Source organism: Labrus bergylta, chromosome 5 (genome assembly GCF_963930695.1).
Source record: "Labrus bergylta chromosome 5, fLabBer1.1, whole genome shotgun sequence".
Taxonomy (NCBI): Eukaryota; Metazoa; Chordata; class Actinopteri; order Labriformes; family Labridae; genus Labrus; species Labrus bergylta.
In genome coordinates, this window is record NC_089199.1 from 7,784,827 (window position 1) to 7,797,877 (window position 13,051).

At 40.3% G+C, this 13,051-nt stretch overlaps 1 protein-coding gene across 1 annotated transcript in view; it reads right to left on the bottom strand.

The window, feature by feature from the left end:
• The window catches only part of tox2 (TOX high mobility group box family member 2), a gene marked incomplete in the record, with an annotated part of 105,409 nt that overhangs the window by 45,567 nt on the left and 46,791 nt on the right, over positions 1-13,051 (bottom strand). The window contains 1 exon segment of the mRNA XM_065954662.1: positions 5,122-5,181. Within this exon segment, the coding sequence (XP_065810734.1) occupies positions 5,122-5,181 (60 nt within the window).

Below are 13,051 nucleotides of genomic sequence, written 5' to 3' on the forward strand. Positions count from 1 at the left end.
GGCAGGTGGAAGTGAGGGGAGGAGGAGCCTGCCACTCAGGTCCCTCGCCCCAGTCTAAACAGCGGGAGGAAGCTGTAAATCAGACTAATGCGGCTGAGCCGTAATTCAGACCAGCAGGGCCAGGGCGCTAGCGCAGGGACCCCGAACGGCGGGAGTTTACAAAACGCTGCCACGAGGCTTTAATCAGTGCAATGATCCGAAGATACCGTCCCCTCCAATCAGCGGGCTTCCTGTCAGTCACACACGACTGAACCCGACCAATCAGGCTCCGTCGAGGGTCCAGACAGGCCGGCTGGGCTTTGGGCTGCAGCCAAACAAGAAATTACTCATCTAAACTGGAAAGGTGGAATGGGGCTTTAATTCAGAGCGAAGAGGGACGAGGTGATAGATTTGTCAAAGGTTGGACATAAAAGACCACAGGATCATGTTCTACAAAGGTCCATCAGAAACATATGGGAGGAGGATTACAGACACAGGGGAGCTGTGAAGGAAGACTTCATCACATTTATCAGATGAAGTTTCTGCAAGTTTAGGCAGTAAAACTGGGTGATAGACATCAAATCTGTTGCAAAATTAAGTCCCTCATTAAAACCTTTAAGAAGAACATGAGAGGCTCATTAAAAGTTCAGTCAATCTGCGATATAAACTTAATAATAATCACATCTGTTTGCTGCCACCCAAAAAACTTTCCATCTATTCTACAATCTGTCTCTTTTTCTCAGAGTCTTGCATATCTGCTGTTGGCACTCAAACACCTCTCTAATTACAATTACAACACCCAAGGGGGCTTTGTGCAATACTTGCCAACAAAAAGAAAAAGAAAACCAAGGCGAGAAATAGCATCAAACTTACCGTTAAAACATCATTTGAACTCCCTGCATGTAAAACAGGCGGGTAAACTTTAAAATTACCAGAAGCTGCTTTTTCATACCTGCATTTTACTCAACAAGGGAAAGAGGAGGGCAATGCATTAACTTAAAAGTGAGCGGAAAAAATGCAAATGTAGTCCACTTTATCATCAGGCATTCAAACAGACACTTTCAACTCAGTAATCCATAATTCTTTTTCTTTTTGCTTTGATGCTGAGGAAACGGCTACAGTTTGATGGTAAAACTGAGCTGGATTCTGTTGTAGTTCTTATAAGAGTCGCACTGGTGTGACTGGCGGGGCTACACACACACACACACACTGTGCATGTTAAAACCACATGCAGCGTCTTGGCAGCAAAGACGCTACAGCGGCAGCCAATCAATAAAACCTTGTTACGCTAATTGCAAGATCATAATCTCCGTTCCTACTTCTGCTGAATATCCAAACAGTCGCTCCATTAGCCGAATTATTCCCCTGTGCAGTTTCTCCATCTCCCCTCCTCCTCCTCCCTCACTCTTCCTTCCACTGCCTCCCATTTCCTCCACGATTTTCCTCTGACATATTTCTCTCAAACAGCAGTTTTTGCTAAATGAATTCATAAGTCAGGGAGAAAGACATCAAAGCAAAGCATTGTCAAGGTAAAGTGCTGATGAAGTATACCGTTTCTTTCACTTTGCTGCTATGAGAGGGCATCTCTCTACAGTGAATTATCTTTGATCACATCGCTTCGTACTGCTCTGTTTGGTGCCAGCAAGAGAAATCCCACTGCAGGTGAAGGTCTAAAGATACCTGTATTGTAAGAAGAACCGTATTCCACTTCCCACTGTGGAGAGTTTGTCTCTTTTCCTGCTTGAGGGTAAGGTAAAACCTCCATGAAGAGGCCTCGAGAAAAAAAGCCGTATAGCTTCTTGTCGTCAACATCTACTCATTTCTAGTTTGTTGAAACGACAATGGTCAGTGGCCACAGGGGCAGACAAAGAGCTTGTTGATGCCAAGACCAGGGTCTGTGACCTTGTCTTTGTATCACTAACACTTTGTCACTCTGCTGCAGGAGGGAGAACGACTAGAAGAAACAGTGGAGAGAAGTAAGCAGGGTTAGACTGCGATGCTCATGGGAACATCGACATGACAATGCCACTGACCCCCTTTCCTTGTGACTCATCACAGTCTAAGCATGTCACTATCTGATGCTGTAACATGGCCAGGAGTTACTCAACAGAGCTCATTTCTTATGAAAGTGTCTGATGTACGAAATTTATATAGGTGATCCAGATTTAATAGAGCGATAAAATGAGGAGACTGAAGTGAGAGACACACTTTCACACAGTTTGGAGGTGGAACCGCTGACCCAAATGCATTTAAATTTAACGGGGAGTAAGAGAGACAAGAGGAAACATGCTGAGAAAAAGAGTAAAACGAGAGGCAGTCAGAGAGAATAAGAGAAAGAGAAGTAGAACAGTGGAGTAAGATAATAAAGCAGCAAGTGGAGAGAAGTGAGCTTAAGGCATTTGTTTTTTATTTAAGATGGAATATATTGAGAATAATTCAGCTACTGTATATGCTGCTTTCGGAGGAATAAAACTAGTTAATAAAAAATTACCCCCGCAGCCATCTTAGCCCTGTGTTACTCCAACCAAGTCCATATTTTATCACAGCAACAACACAAGCATAAACACATTTACGGTTTCTAAATGTGTTTTAACCTTCACTTTCATCAAACACTCAATGAAACAGACTTACTTCTCTAAAATATGTACTATAGAGCAGACGTATCATCATATTATCCTTTTCTTATGATGCAACACATAATAAGACATCATTCAATATGCATCCATCCCATACAACATGCTCATTTTAGGTTAAAAGTGTTCAGTTAAAAAAAGAAGTATGCTCAACAGGAAACATTAAGCATTGATGGATATACTGTTGATGTTCTCTCACACAATGTGATGCACAAAGATGTTGAGAAGCTGCTCACAGCTGGATAATATTTCAAACTCATAGTGGGTGGTTGTGGAACAGCTCAAGGAACAAGGAATAGCTTTTGAAAATTTACAGGAAACATTTGTTCTCTTTTTTGGACAGTTAGATTCTTAAATTTTAGTTTGATGACACCTGGTAGTGAACTCCACTGTTTTATTTCCTGTATTAAAAGGTTAAGTTGTTTGTTTTACATCTTTTATTTCAGCTACAAAGACAAAGCACTACAGGGTAGGTGCATTATGGAGTATGTTGTATGCAGGACTTTGGACACAAGAATGAGTGTTATTTAAAGGTCTTGCTCCAGCAGTTTCGCCACTAACAGCACTACATCTCATTATAGGATCCACAACAACCTCAAATATTATGCATTTTTTAATGCATAAGATTGTTTTTTATGGAGTATACTTAATGTCATTTAAAATGTGGACTCACTACGTACATAAAATCCGCTTAGAACACTTAGGACACTTTAAGGAGGTGCATTTCAGTTACTTTTCTATTTCCTCCATCCCTCGTTTTGTTGTCAGAGTGTGTGTCCACCCCTCAGGCCCTCCCTGATTCTAGCTGTCAGAGGGAAGGAGAAGCTAAACTTGGTGAAGCGGAGAATAGAGCAAGGCACATGTCAAATATGAGAGGATCTTGAGTAAACAAAGTATAACACAGAGCAAAGCAAAATCGTCTCTCATCCCATCACCGTCTTTCACGCTATTTCCCTCTCTCTGCCTCTTCTCTTGCTTCCCCATCTTTCTTCTTCTTCTTCTTCTCTCCCTCTCTCTCTTCGTCTATCTTCTATGCCACATTTGCGATGTTTTATCTCTCCCTCAGTAATTCAGCAAAAAACATTGTGCACATCAGCAAGACTTGTAATCAGTCAATCACCACTGCAGTAAAACTACATGTGCAGAATCGAAATGGGCAATGAAAGCAACAGTTCTTGAGATTTTTCAGTCAGCCAAGTACCAAAGCTGTCAGAAATCAGCTGAGAAATCTGTCAGATAACAGCACTATCCTCCTGAAAATCACTTTGTGGTAGATATATTTGTTGTCAGAGTTATCTAAATGAACCCAAGGAATCATGTACAAGAAGCAACACAAGTCGCCTTGGTGCTCAGTCTGGGCCTCGAGCCATTCTTTAACAAACCGGAGCATTAAGAAATTAAGCAAAACAGCAAGTGCAACAGAAACACAGAACTACTGTAGCTTTTGGGTCACTTGTAATAATTGCAATCGACAGGGACAAATTCCCTGCTCTCCTGTGTATGTCAGATGGGCTTATTCCCAAACTCCACAAATCCCCCTGTCCAAACACAACCATATGGTCTCCCAGTTGTTGCGACCAGCTGTGCTACAGTGTATCTGGCGCGGTTGCCATGTAGTGTTGAACAGCACTGACTGACTCCCCCTTCGTTCTGACTTCATAAATCCTCTGCAATGAGGCCAGAACTCACTCAGAGAAAAGCAGCCATTTCTGCTCACCTCTTAACAAAGTGTAAACTGTGTGCACGGAGAATGCTTGCATAATGGGAAAAAATATATTAGAATTTTAGGAAGGCAGACATAGCTGCATGGTTGTTACAGACACCTCATGGACAGAAATTCCCAGCAGATTGTGTTTGGAATTCGGATATTTCTGCTTGTTAGGTTTCTCAGGATTCCTCCTATTTATCAAAAATGTAATTCTAATGTAGATTATGACCGACTAGCAATCTGTCCAGGGTATTTCAAGCCTTTAGCCCTGTGCATAGTGGAACAGATTACATTTTATAACAAATAAAGAAAGGTATATACAATTTTTAAGACGAATCAAAACTATAATTAAAAAAAGGGATACATTTAAAAATCAATATCAGTCAGTAAAACTGAATGGAGATTCAACTGATATTTAAAACCTTGTGCAAAGTAATTAAATGGTATTCAAACTTAATGTTTGAAAAGAAATGTGTTCCATTTTTCCCACACAATCACCAGTCACACTCTTATTAACATGCCTGAATCTTCAAGCCATACAGTGCAAAATGCAAGCAGCAATGTTGTTTTTAATGTCAGCAAAAAAAACTTTGGTGAACCGTCCATTCTCTTTCAGCTGACGTAAGCTGATGTATGACTCTGTGGTAGTTTCAGTAACAACAATTTGTAGTACAGCCTAACAAGCCTGAATGATGGTGGAAGGAAAATGGCTCTGCAACAACTCAGCCAACAACCACAGTGTTGCAGGGGTGAAATAAGAGGAAAAGAGAAGGTTTTCCATTAAAGGCAATTTGATCTCACCTGGTTTGGCGGGAGGAACTCGTGGTTGTTTTCATTCATGTACATGTTGTCACCATCAAACTGTAGAGAGAGGAGACAGAGAGGCATGAGAAAATAGTGGCTGACACATGACATCAGGGACAGAAAACAGAGATTTTCAGTCAGTCAGAGGCGAAACAGAAACAGTGTAACACAGAGGCCTAATGACTGCGAGTCCTCGGCTTATAGACCTCTTTGCTCTGGTGGATGTCAGTAATTACAGTTCATTAGAGACACATATAATTAGGCCCTGTCAAAGCTCGTGTAACTAGCACACTTCGTCTCAGTTTGCCTCGCAGCCTGAGACTTTAAGTGTGCGCACACCTAACTGCTATGATCCCAAGGGCGTCACAAGACGGCAAAGAGTGATAATCACGACACTGAGAGCCCAACGCTTGCCCGAAAGGCTATCTAGCTAGTAAGTCGGCTTACAAGTTGACTGGTCAGATCAAATCAGAGGCAACTTTCACATATTCAAACAGCATAAGACAGGTAAGTCAGCCAGGGGTTGACCCAGAAATTGATTTGTGCTGTGCAGCTTCTAGACTTGCCAAGGACCTACTTTCTGTTTGATTTAGACTCAGACTGTTGCTAGATGGTTTCTGTAAATGTTACTTTTTATGTGCAGCTGTGGGAGTCTCATGCATCTCAAATCTATTCCACATCACAGTATCTCTACAATAGCGGGTGTGGGTGAAACATTAGAAAAAACATCTTATTAACTCAAAGAAAACCAACCAGATGTAGATAATCTTTCTATTTAAAATCTATCAGTAGCATCGCAGACCAAATCCCAAAATAAACTTTTTCGCAAAGCCTGCTAACTAGCCACCTTGAAGGTGTTGCACACAAAAGTAAAGGTACCAATCAAGGTTTGATTGAAGTGCACCAGCCTATCAAAAAAACATTAATGTCTATCCATCGGTGGAACAGAAAGTCCAGTTGGGGTTGAGGACTGGAGCCATCGATTAGGAAGTAGCTCATTTAACTTACTGAGTACTGCCAGGGTGCCCTTGAGCAAAGCACTGAACCCCAAAGCTCAGCCCCCCACCCCCCTTGAGCATCCTCCTCACTGGCGTCTCTCCATTAATGCATGTCCATAGGTTCTGTTTGTGCATGTGTGTATTAAGAGCATATATGTGTGACTAGCATGGCTCTCAACAACAGAGTGTAAACCAGACTTTCCACTTAAATTAGATTAATAAAGCATACAGGAAATTCACCCAAGAAACTGGTCATCCATTTTCACACATAAGTGTGTGAAAATATTGTGTTACTTCCTAAACCAACATAATTTTCCTGAATCTGACCTATGTTGTTCTTTGCCTAGCAAATCTTTTGTCTTCATGTGTCTTCATGTGTACAGGAGAAAAAACATTTGTGACCATGTGCTTCTGTATGACACGCAATAAACACTACCTTAGAAGTCTGCTTGAGGCACAAAAAATACCTTTTTTTAAAAGAGACATGAGTTTTTAATGACCTGGGTTGAGATTGATTGGATACAGAAGTTGTGTCTGATAAGCTGATCAGTGAGGTGGGCGACCAATAACCAATCAACCTTCTTTGAACCCTGAAAACCAGCCTACCCAGCCAGTGATCAAGCCCACATTGACTCCAACATTTCTGCACTTTGCCAGAGATGGCAGGACATGGAGACCCCACCAATTCAGACCTCAGGAACACCAAGTTCAAGACGCCTGAAGGGTAAAGGCTTATAGGACTGAAGGAAAGGTGACAGTTTGAGGTTATGGGAATGAGAAAGTTGAGGATGTACCCCAGAGTTAATGGTGTAGAGCGGGGGTAGGGATCATGTGTGAGTGGGGGGTACAGTAGGAGAGATTCTGTAGGGATGAAGGGATAGAGAAAGAGAGAGAAATAAAAACATAGGGTGAGGACAGAGAGTATGAATGAAAGAGTCAAAGGGGCGAAGGAGGGCTGTAGCAGCAGCAGTGTCATTAGAGCCTGTGGTTGTTCTGGCTGTAGTGTGATTAACACTGGGGTCACAGCCAGAGGCCACAGCTTGAAAGACACAGGCATATAAACATGCACACACAGAGACTCACACGCACTCCCAAAGGCCTTCCCTGCTGCCCCGTCTGACACTGCTTGGCACTGACCATTTATGAGGAAACAAAACACACCTCAAGACCACTAGATGAATAAACGCTGCTACTGTAAACTCAGATGAAGGGATGGATGTGGGCCTGGGGTGGGGGTTCTCGAGCTATGGCCTGGGACCAACAATGACATTCATATTTATATAGCCACCACGTGTAATAAACCAGCGCCCAATTGACTGTACTTTTAGCCCATTTTCACACCATGTCAACAAAAACAGCAGCTTGGTCAGTGGCCAGCGGTACAAAATATGAATTTAGATACCCGTCTGTAGTTTTGTAATGGCGGTAAGGTCAAAAGATGTAGTACAGAGAGCAAAAAAGTATATATTTGGGATGTTGTCAGAAGCAATGTTTAGATCAGTCAAACAAAAAGCTTTATTAGGAGACCAGGGTTTGACTCCAGCATGTAACAAAACAATAAATGTTGTGTTCTTTTAAGAAATTGACTTACTCTTAGTTACATATTGTACCAACGCTAAGTGATGCTACTTTAATGACATATTTACGTATAGTTAAGTAACATACTTAAGTTACGTAACTGAGATGATAGTACTTGTTTAGTACTTATTTAAACCCAAAACCATGTTTCTAAACCTTACCTAATAGATTTAGTGCCCAGTCCTAACCAAACTGTGACTGCTTTGCAATGTTAAGCATGTGAAGGTGATTGCTGGGTGTCCACCGGTCCTTAAAAAATGTGAATGGTTTGTCAGCAAGCTTAAATCTGAGCATGTCTGTTTTACACATTCTTTATAGCTAGCACTACCGTTGAGCCGTGTATCTGCCAAATTCTACGCTAGAGTACCAAGACTGTCATATTTTGAAGCTTGGTCCATGGGCCAACTTTCTGTGATTGATTTTTTGGCAGTAAGATTGTGTTGGTATTGTTGAACATAATGATGGATATAGACCCTTTCAGCATTTTTTTGTACAGTTTAAACTTTTGAACATGTAAATCAAAGTCAGACTCCTTCAGAGTAAAGTTTTCTTTTATTTTTACCTTCATCTTTTACTTTTTAGAGTCACAGCACCAAACAAACTGCAGTACAAATGCAGTTCCTTGAAGCATTGTTCACTTTCAAGCATCAATGCTATCCCCACATTACCATTCAGCCTCTGATGGAAGAGTTACCTCGAGTGCAGTGATTTCTGTCTGATAGCACTATTAGCTTGTTGGAGGAACAATCACTGTATTCTTGCAATAAAAAATCAAATCACTTTCTTTATTGCGCCTGGAAAATGATTTTACATGCGGTCCTAATCACATGGTGCCAAATGTACAATGTTACAAGGAATAGATTTTGTCACACCTGCAAACTACATCTCCAATAGCAGAACAGGGTAAAAGTAGGAACAATTATGAAGAATGTCGAGGAGCAAACTGAAGTCTGTGGTGGTGCTCCTGCAGCACAATGCGAGGGAGTCATTGAGGGCAGAGTTGTTAGAATAACAAACAATTTCTAAATCCAGGGGAAAGGTTAAAATAACTTTGTCTTGCCTCTTTGTGGTCAGCAAACTGGTCACTGATGCTACAAGTGTACTGTACTGGCACTACAGCAGAGATAGTGGAGGGGACAATGTCTAAATTTTTTTGCATGGCCTTTGGTACGCAGTCAACCCGTGCCAATTTAAAATAAAAAGTCTAACTCCAAAGCTAAGTCATTTGTAAGGAAATTGAGAAATTCCACAAAAGTTAGCTCATTTCATTGCTTGGAGTAAGATAGAGAGAGAGAGAAGCTTCTTACTGCTCTAGTGACAGGACTGTTAATATGAAGTTTTAACATAGACTATATACATAATGGACATAGCCACCGTCATAATTTAAAAGAGAAGAAAAGCAGTTTTCTCGTTAGGTTCCAAGCTTCTTCTTTTTTAATCAGTCAGGTTGCCCCCTGCTGGCCTAACAAACAATCTATGTTTGAGGCATATCTGCATTGGCTTCACATTTTAAACCAAAAGGCTATGTTAACTTCCTAAGTATGAGTCTAATTTAGCAAACAATTAGCTAAGCTAATCTTGGCTTCGCTGAGCACAAACGCTTGAAAAAGGGTGAAAAAGCTAGCCTGGCTTTTACTAAGGTGGCCTATGGGATTTTTTGACAGAGAATACGTTTTATTATGGTTGATATTTGTGTCTTTCATATATTTGTGACCCTGAAAACCTACCATATGTGACCAAATAGACCTTTTTTGTGTTTGTGCGACAGCCTAACTGCTGTCTGAAAGTTAGCTAGCGTTAGTTTGCTGTCAATTCACATCAGGAGGCTATTGAACATCTGGCGACTCTCTCTGATTACTTGTTTGGCAGTGGAAGACAAGTTGCCGTACAGTGACAAGCTAACCCTTAGCAATGTGGTGAGGTTTTCTGAGTCATACTCACTTTCGACTCAGTTGGTCAAGTATCCAAATAAATGGCCAAAGTTAAAGATGGCCAGACAACTTAGTATACACTGTGAAGAAACCCAGCATCTGTACTAAAGAAAAACTAAAGCCATACAAAACTATTTGATTCATACAATTTTGTACTTTACGTTCATGTTCTGGACATTGACTACATTCAGATTTGTAGATGTAGAAGGACAGACCTTCTGCCTAGCTAGCAGCAGGGACATTAAACACAGCTATATAAGACGTGATCTTCCATAAACAAGTCAATCTACATACTGACAGGGAACTGCACTCTTTTTAAATTATTTAATTGATTGATGTATGTTAGAACAATGTGAATCACTATACTGTAAGTACTGCATCTTTATGTTTCTCTTTGTGTTTCTCTCCACTTGTCTGTGCTGGTTTTTGCAACCACGATGCGCCTGCAACTGCAGTGACAGAAAAGTGATCTCTACTCAAAATTGGTCTATTAAACCTGACCTAGCAAGCAAGAGGTCCATTTCATCCGTGGTCCTGGGTTGTTGTTCATTTAACATTTTACCACATTGAAAATGTCAAAAGCTCTAAATTTAGGGAAATTATGTCAAATGTGGACTTGCGCTGCCCTGGTAAAGAGATTAGTGGAAAAATGTTTATAATGTTTTAATGTGTACTTTAAACAACAATTATTAACAAAGATTAAATGAATAATTCACAAGGCTCAAAAGCAAGGGGAGAGGTCAATAAGGCACTATTCTTTTTGTTAACTGGGTTTTTTTTTGCTGAAATCAAACTGAATTTTATGTAATTTAATTTAATTATCTTTCTTGGAGAAGTCATAACTCCAGTGTGAACATATGAGCATTTGACGTAGGAGAAAAGGGAAGGTTTGTAAGAGAAGGGCGAGCTGGTCGTGTCTCTTTCTCTCTGTTTGCTTTCCTGAGGCTTTGAGGTCATTAATCATAGCGGTCAAATCTACAGCAAAACAATTGAGCAAAGGAAAACACAGACAGAGAGAGAGGAGGGGGTGAAGGGGGGAAGGGAAGGGAGGGTGAAGGTGAGAGAGAGGTGGAAAGCTATACGGTGAGATGGGTGGGAGATGGGAGACATGTCGAGCGGGGTGGAATGAAGGAGAGAAACGTTAAGATGGATCGAGGCTTGAGAACGAGAAAAGGGACGAGTAAGGCCCGCACAACTGACGCATTTGACACCACAGTCCTGTTTGCATAGCAGAAATGCAAATACATGAGAGTGAGAGAGATAGAGCGGGAGAGTATGGGAGGGAGAAAATAAAGTGGGAGAGAGGCTATAAATAGCGTAGTGTTTGCGTAAAGCCTAACCAATGTCAGTTTGATGCAGGAAGTGCACCACAGACATAGAGGTTAGAGAACAACTGTTGACTGAAACATAGCGCAGCAGATATGTAACTTTCCAAAGACTTCAGACAAGGACTTGTATCTGTAGTGGCACCTTAAAACGTATAATTTGATCCATTCTTTAAATTGGTTAAAAATGAATCCACATCATGTTCAGTGACACATTGAAAATTAGTAAATTTTGAATTTAGAGTTAAAATTTAGCAATATGGTTCAGTTTTATGCATACATGTTTCAAACTGATTATGAATCTGAGATTATTTGCACTTGATATCTGTGATTCCTTTTTAGAGTATCTAACGAGTATACAGCGTGTTATGTGTTGGTGGCAAACTGCCATTGAAATGGGAAGTTGTACCCCACCTAAAAGAATCAACAGTGCTCGTGTACTGGTAAATCTCTTAATCATGAGATGAATGTAACATTTGAGAAAAACCAGAAAGTCAAAGACAAAAAAAAAATTGTTTGAACATGAACAGATTGTTGAGTTATTCTATGTTTTGGCTGAAAGAAATGAATGGTATAGAATATTGTCTGTACCAGATGGCTTCATTTGATCACATAAGATTGTATTTTAAACATACTATTGCCACATTCAACCTTCACTTTGTTTATATCATTTTATAATAAAATAAAACCAAACCAATAGGCCTTACAAGTGGAGCTGCATGTATCAGTTTATTTCTTTATCAGAGCCAATTCCAACACCAAAAATCTGGCTAATGTGTCGATGCTCTCTTTCCTAGATTTACAATCTACTGTTTATATTCTCACAATGTGGAACCTATTCGAATGAAGGGCCTTATTCTGCACCATGGCACACCCTGTCTGTCTGATATATAAGCTAAGAATGATATCATGACATATCTGACCAATAAGCTTGATTTCATCTGTACAGTATAAGTTAAATCGGGCAGATACTAAAGCATTGTAAACTGATGGGCATGCCTTAATGGAAGAGTATTTGCATGAATCTTTCATATTTCTGGGTTGTATTCATAGAAGGGGTGAGGAATTCACGATACGATACAATGCAATGCGATGCAATATGATACAATATGATACCATACATTGTGATATGATGTGATACATTACGATTCAAAATACATGGCCCATGATAACAATAATATCAAGATACATCACTTATGCGGTAATTGATATATCACATTATGATTTCTATTTAACTGAAGTATAAAACATTCCCCTAACATGGATTAATGCACTAATTGGGTGTTGGTTTCAGCTCTTTTCACAATTTATTCTTTAACTTATTTTCACTGCTGTCCGACTTCCTCCCGCTATCTTCCTATTCTTCTTTAAACCTCTATCAACTTCTTCTTTGCCACTTAACTTCCGATCACGTTACCCTCAATCATGGCATGAGCGCCACTATGTTGGAGTCATAAAGTAGTGATGTAGTGAGTCAAATTGGCAAGCTAATCTGTGAAGAGCAACTTTCTTTTTAATTTAAAAAATATCGATATTTGGCACTAGTTATTGGTTAACTGTATCACACTGGATGACAATATATTGTCATTTCAAAATGTTTTCCAATCCTCTGGAGCAGTTCAGTTTGATTTGCTTGCATGACTTTTGTTGTTGGGTTGTATCCACATGGTTGACATCCTCTGTAGTCTGTTGCCTTGGATACAATTATCAGTTAGATAAATGTAATGAAATACTATGATCTACTGATCTTACTTAGGTCAGTGACAGGGAGCTGCATCCCTTCTGTTTAGGAAAATATATATATTTTTTAATTCCCACAGCTACAGTTACTTTGCATTCTGTGCTCCAGAGCTGCTAACCTGCATTGATCTACACAAGAGGCTTTTCACATAAGGTCGCAGTGAGCCCAGCTGTGCTTTACTGTATGTACTGAATACCAAATAACACGAGCGGTTACTGCAGTAGGGACTGTTTTAGATGTAAAGGAAGATGAGGGAGGAGAGAAAAGGGCTCAAACCTCCTTCTAGTCTCCTTAACATGGTTACAGTGTGCACCTCCCTAGTTTTTCACCCCAGCGTAACTAATCGCATGTCAG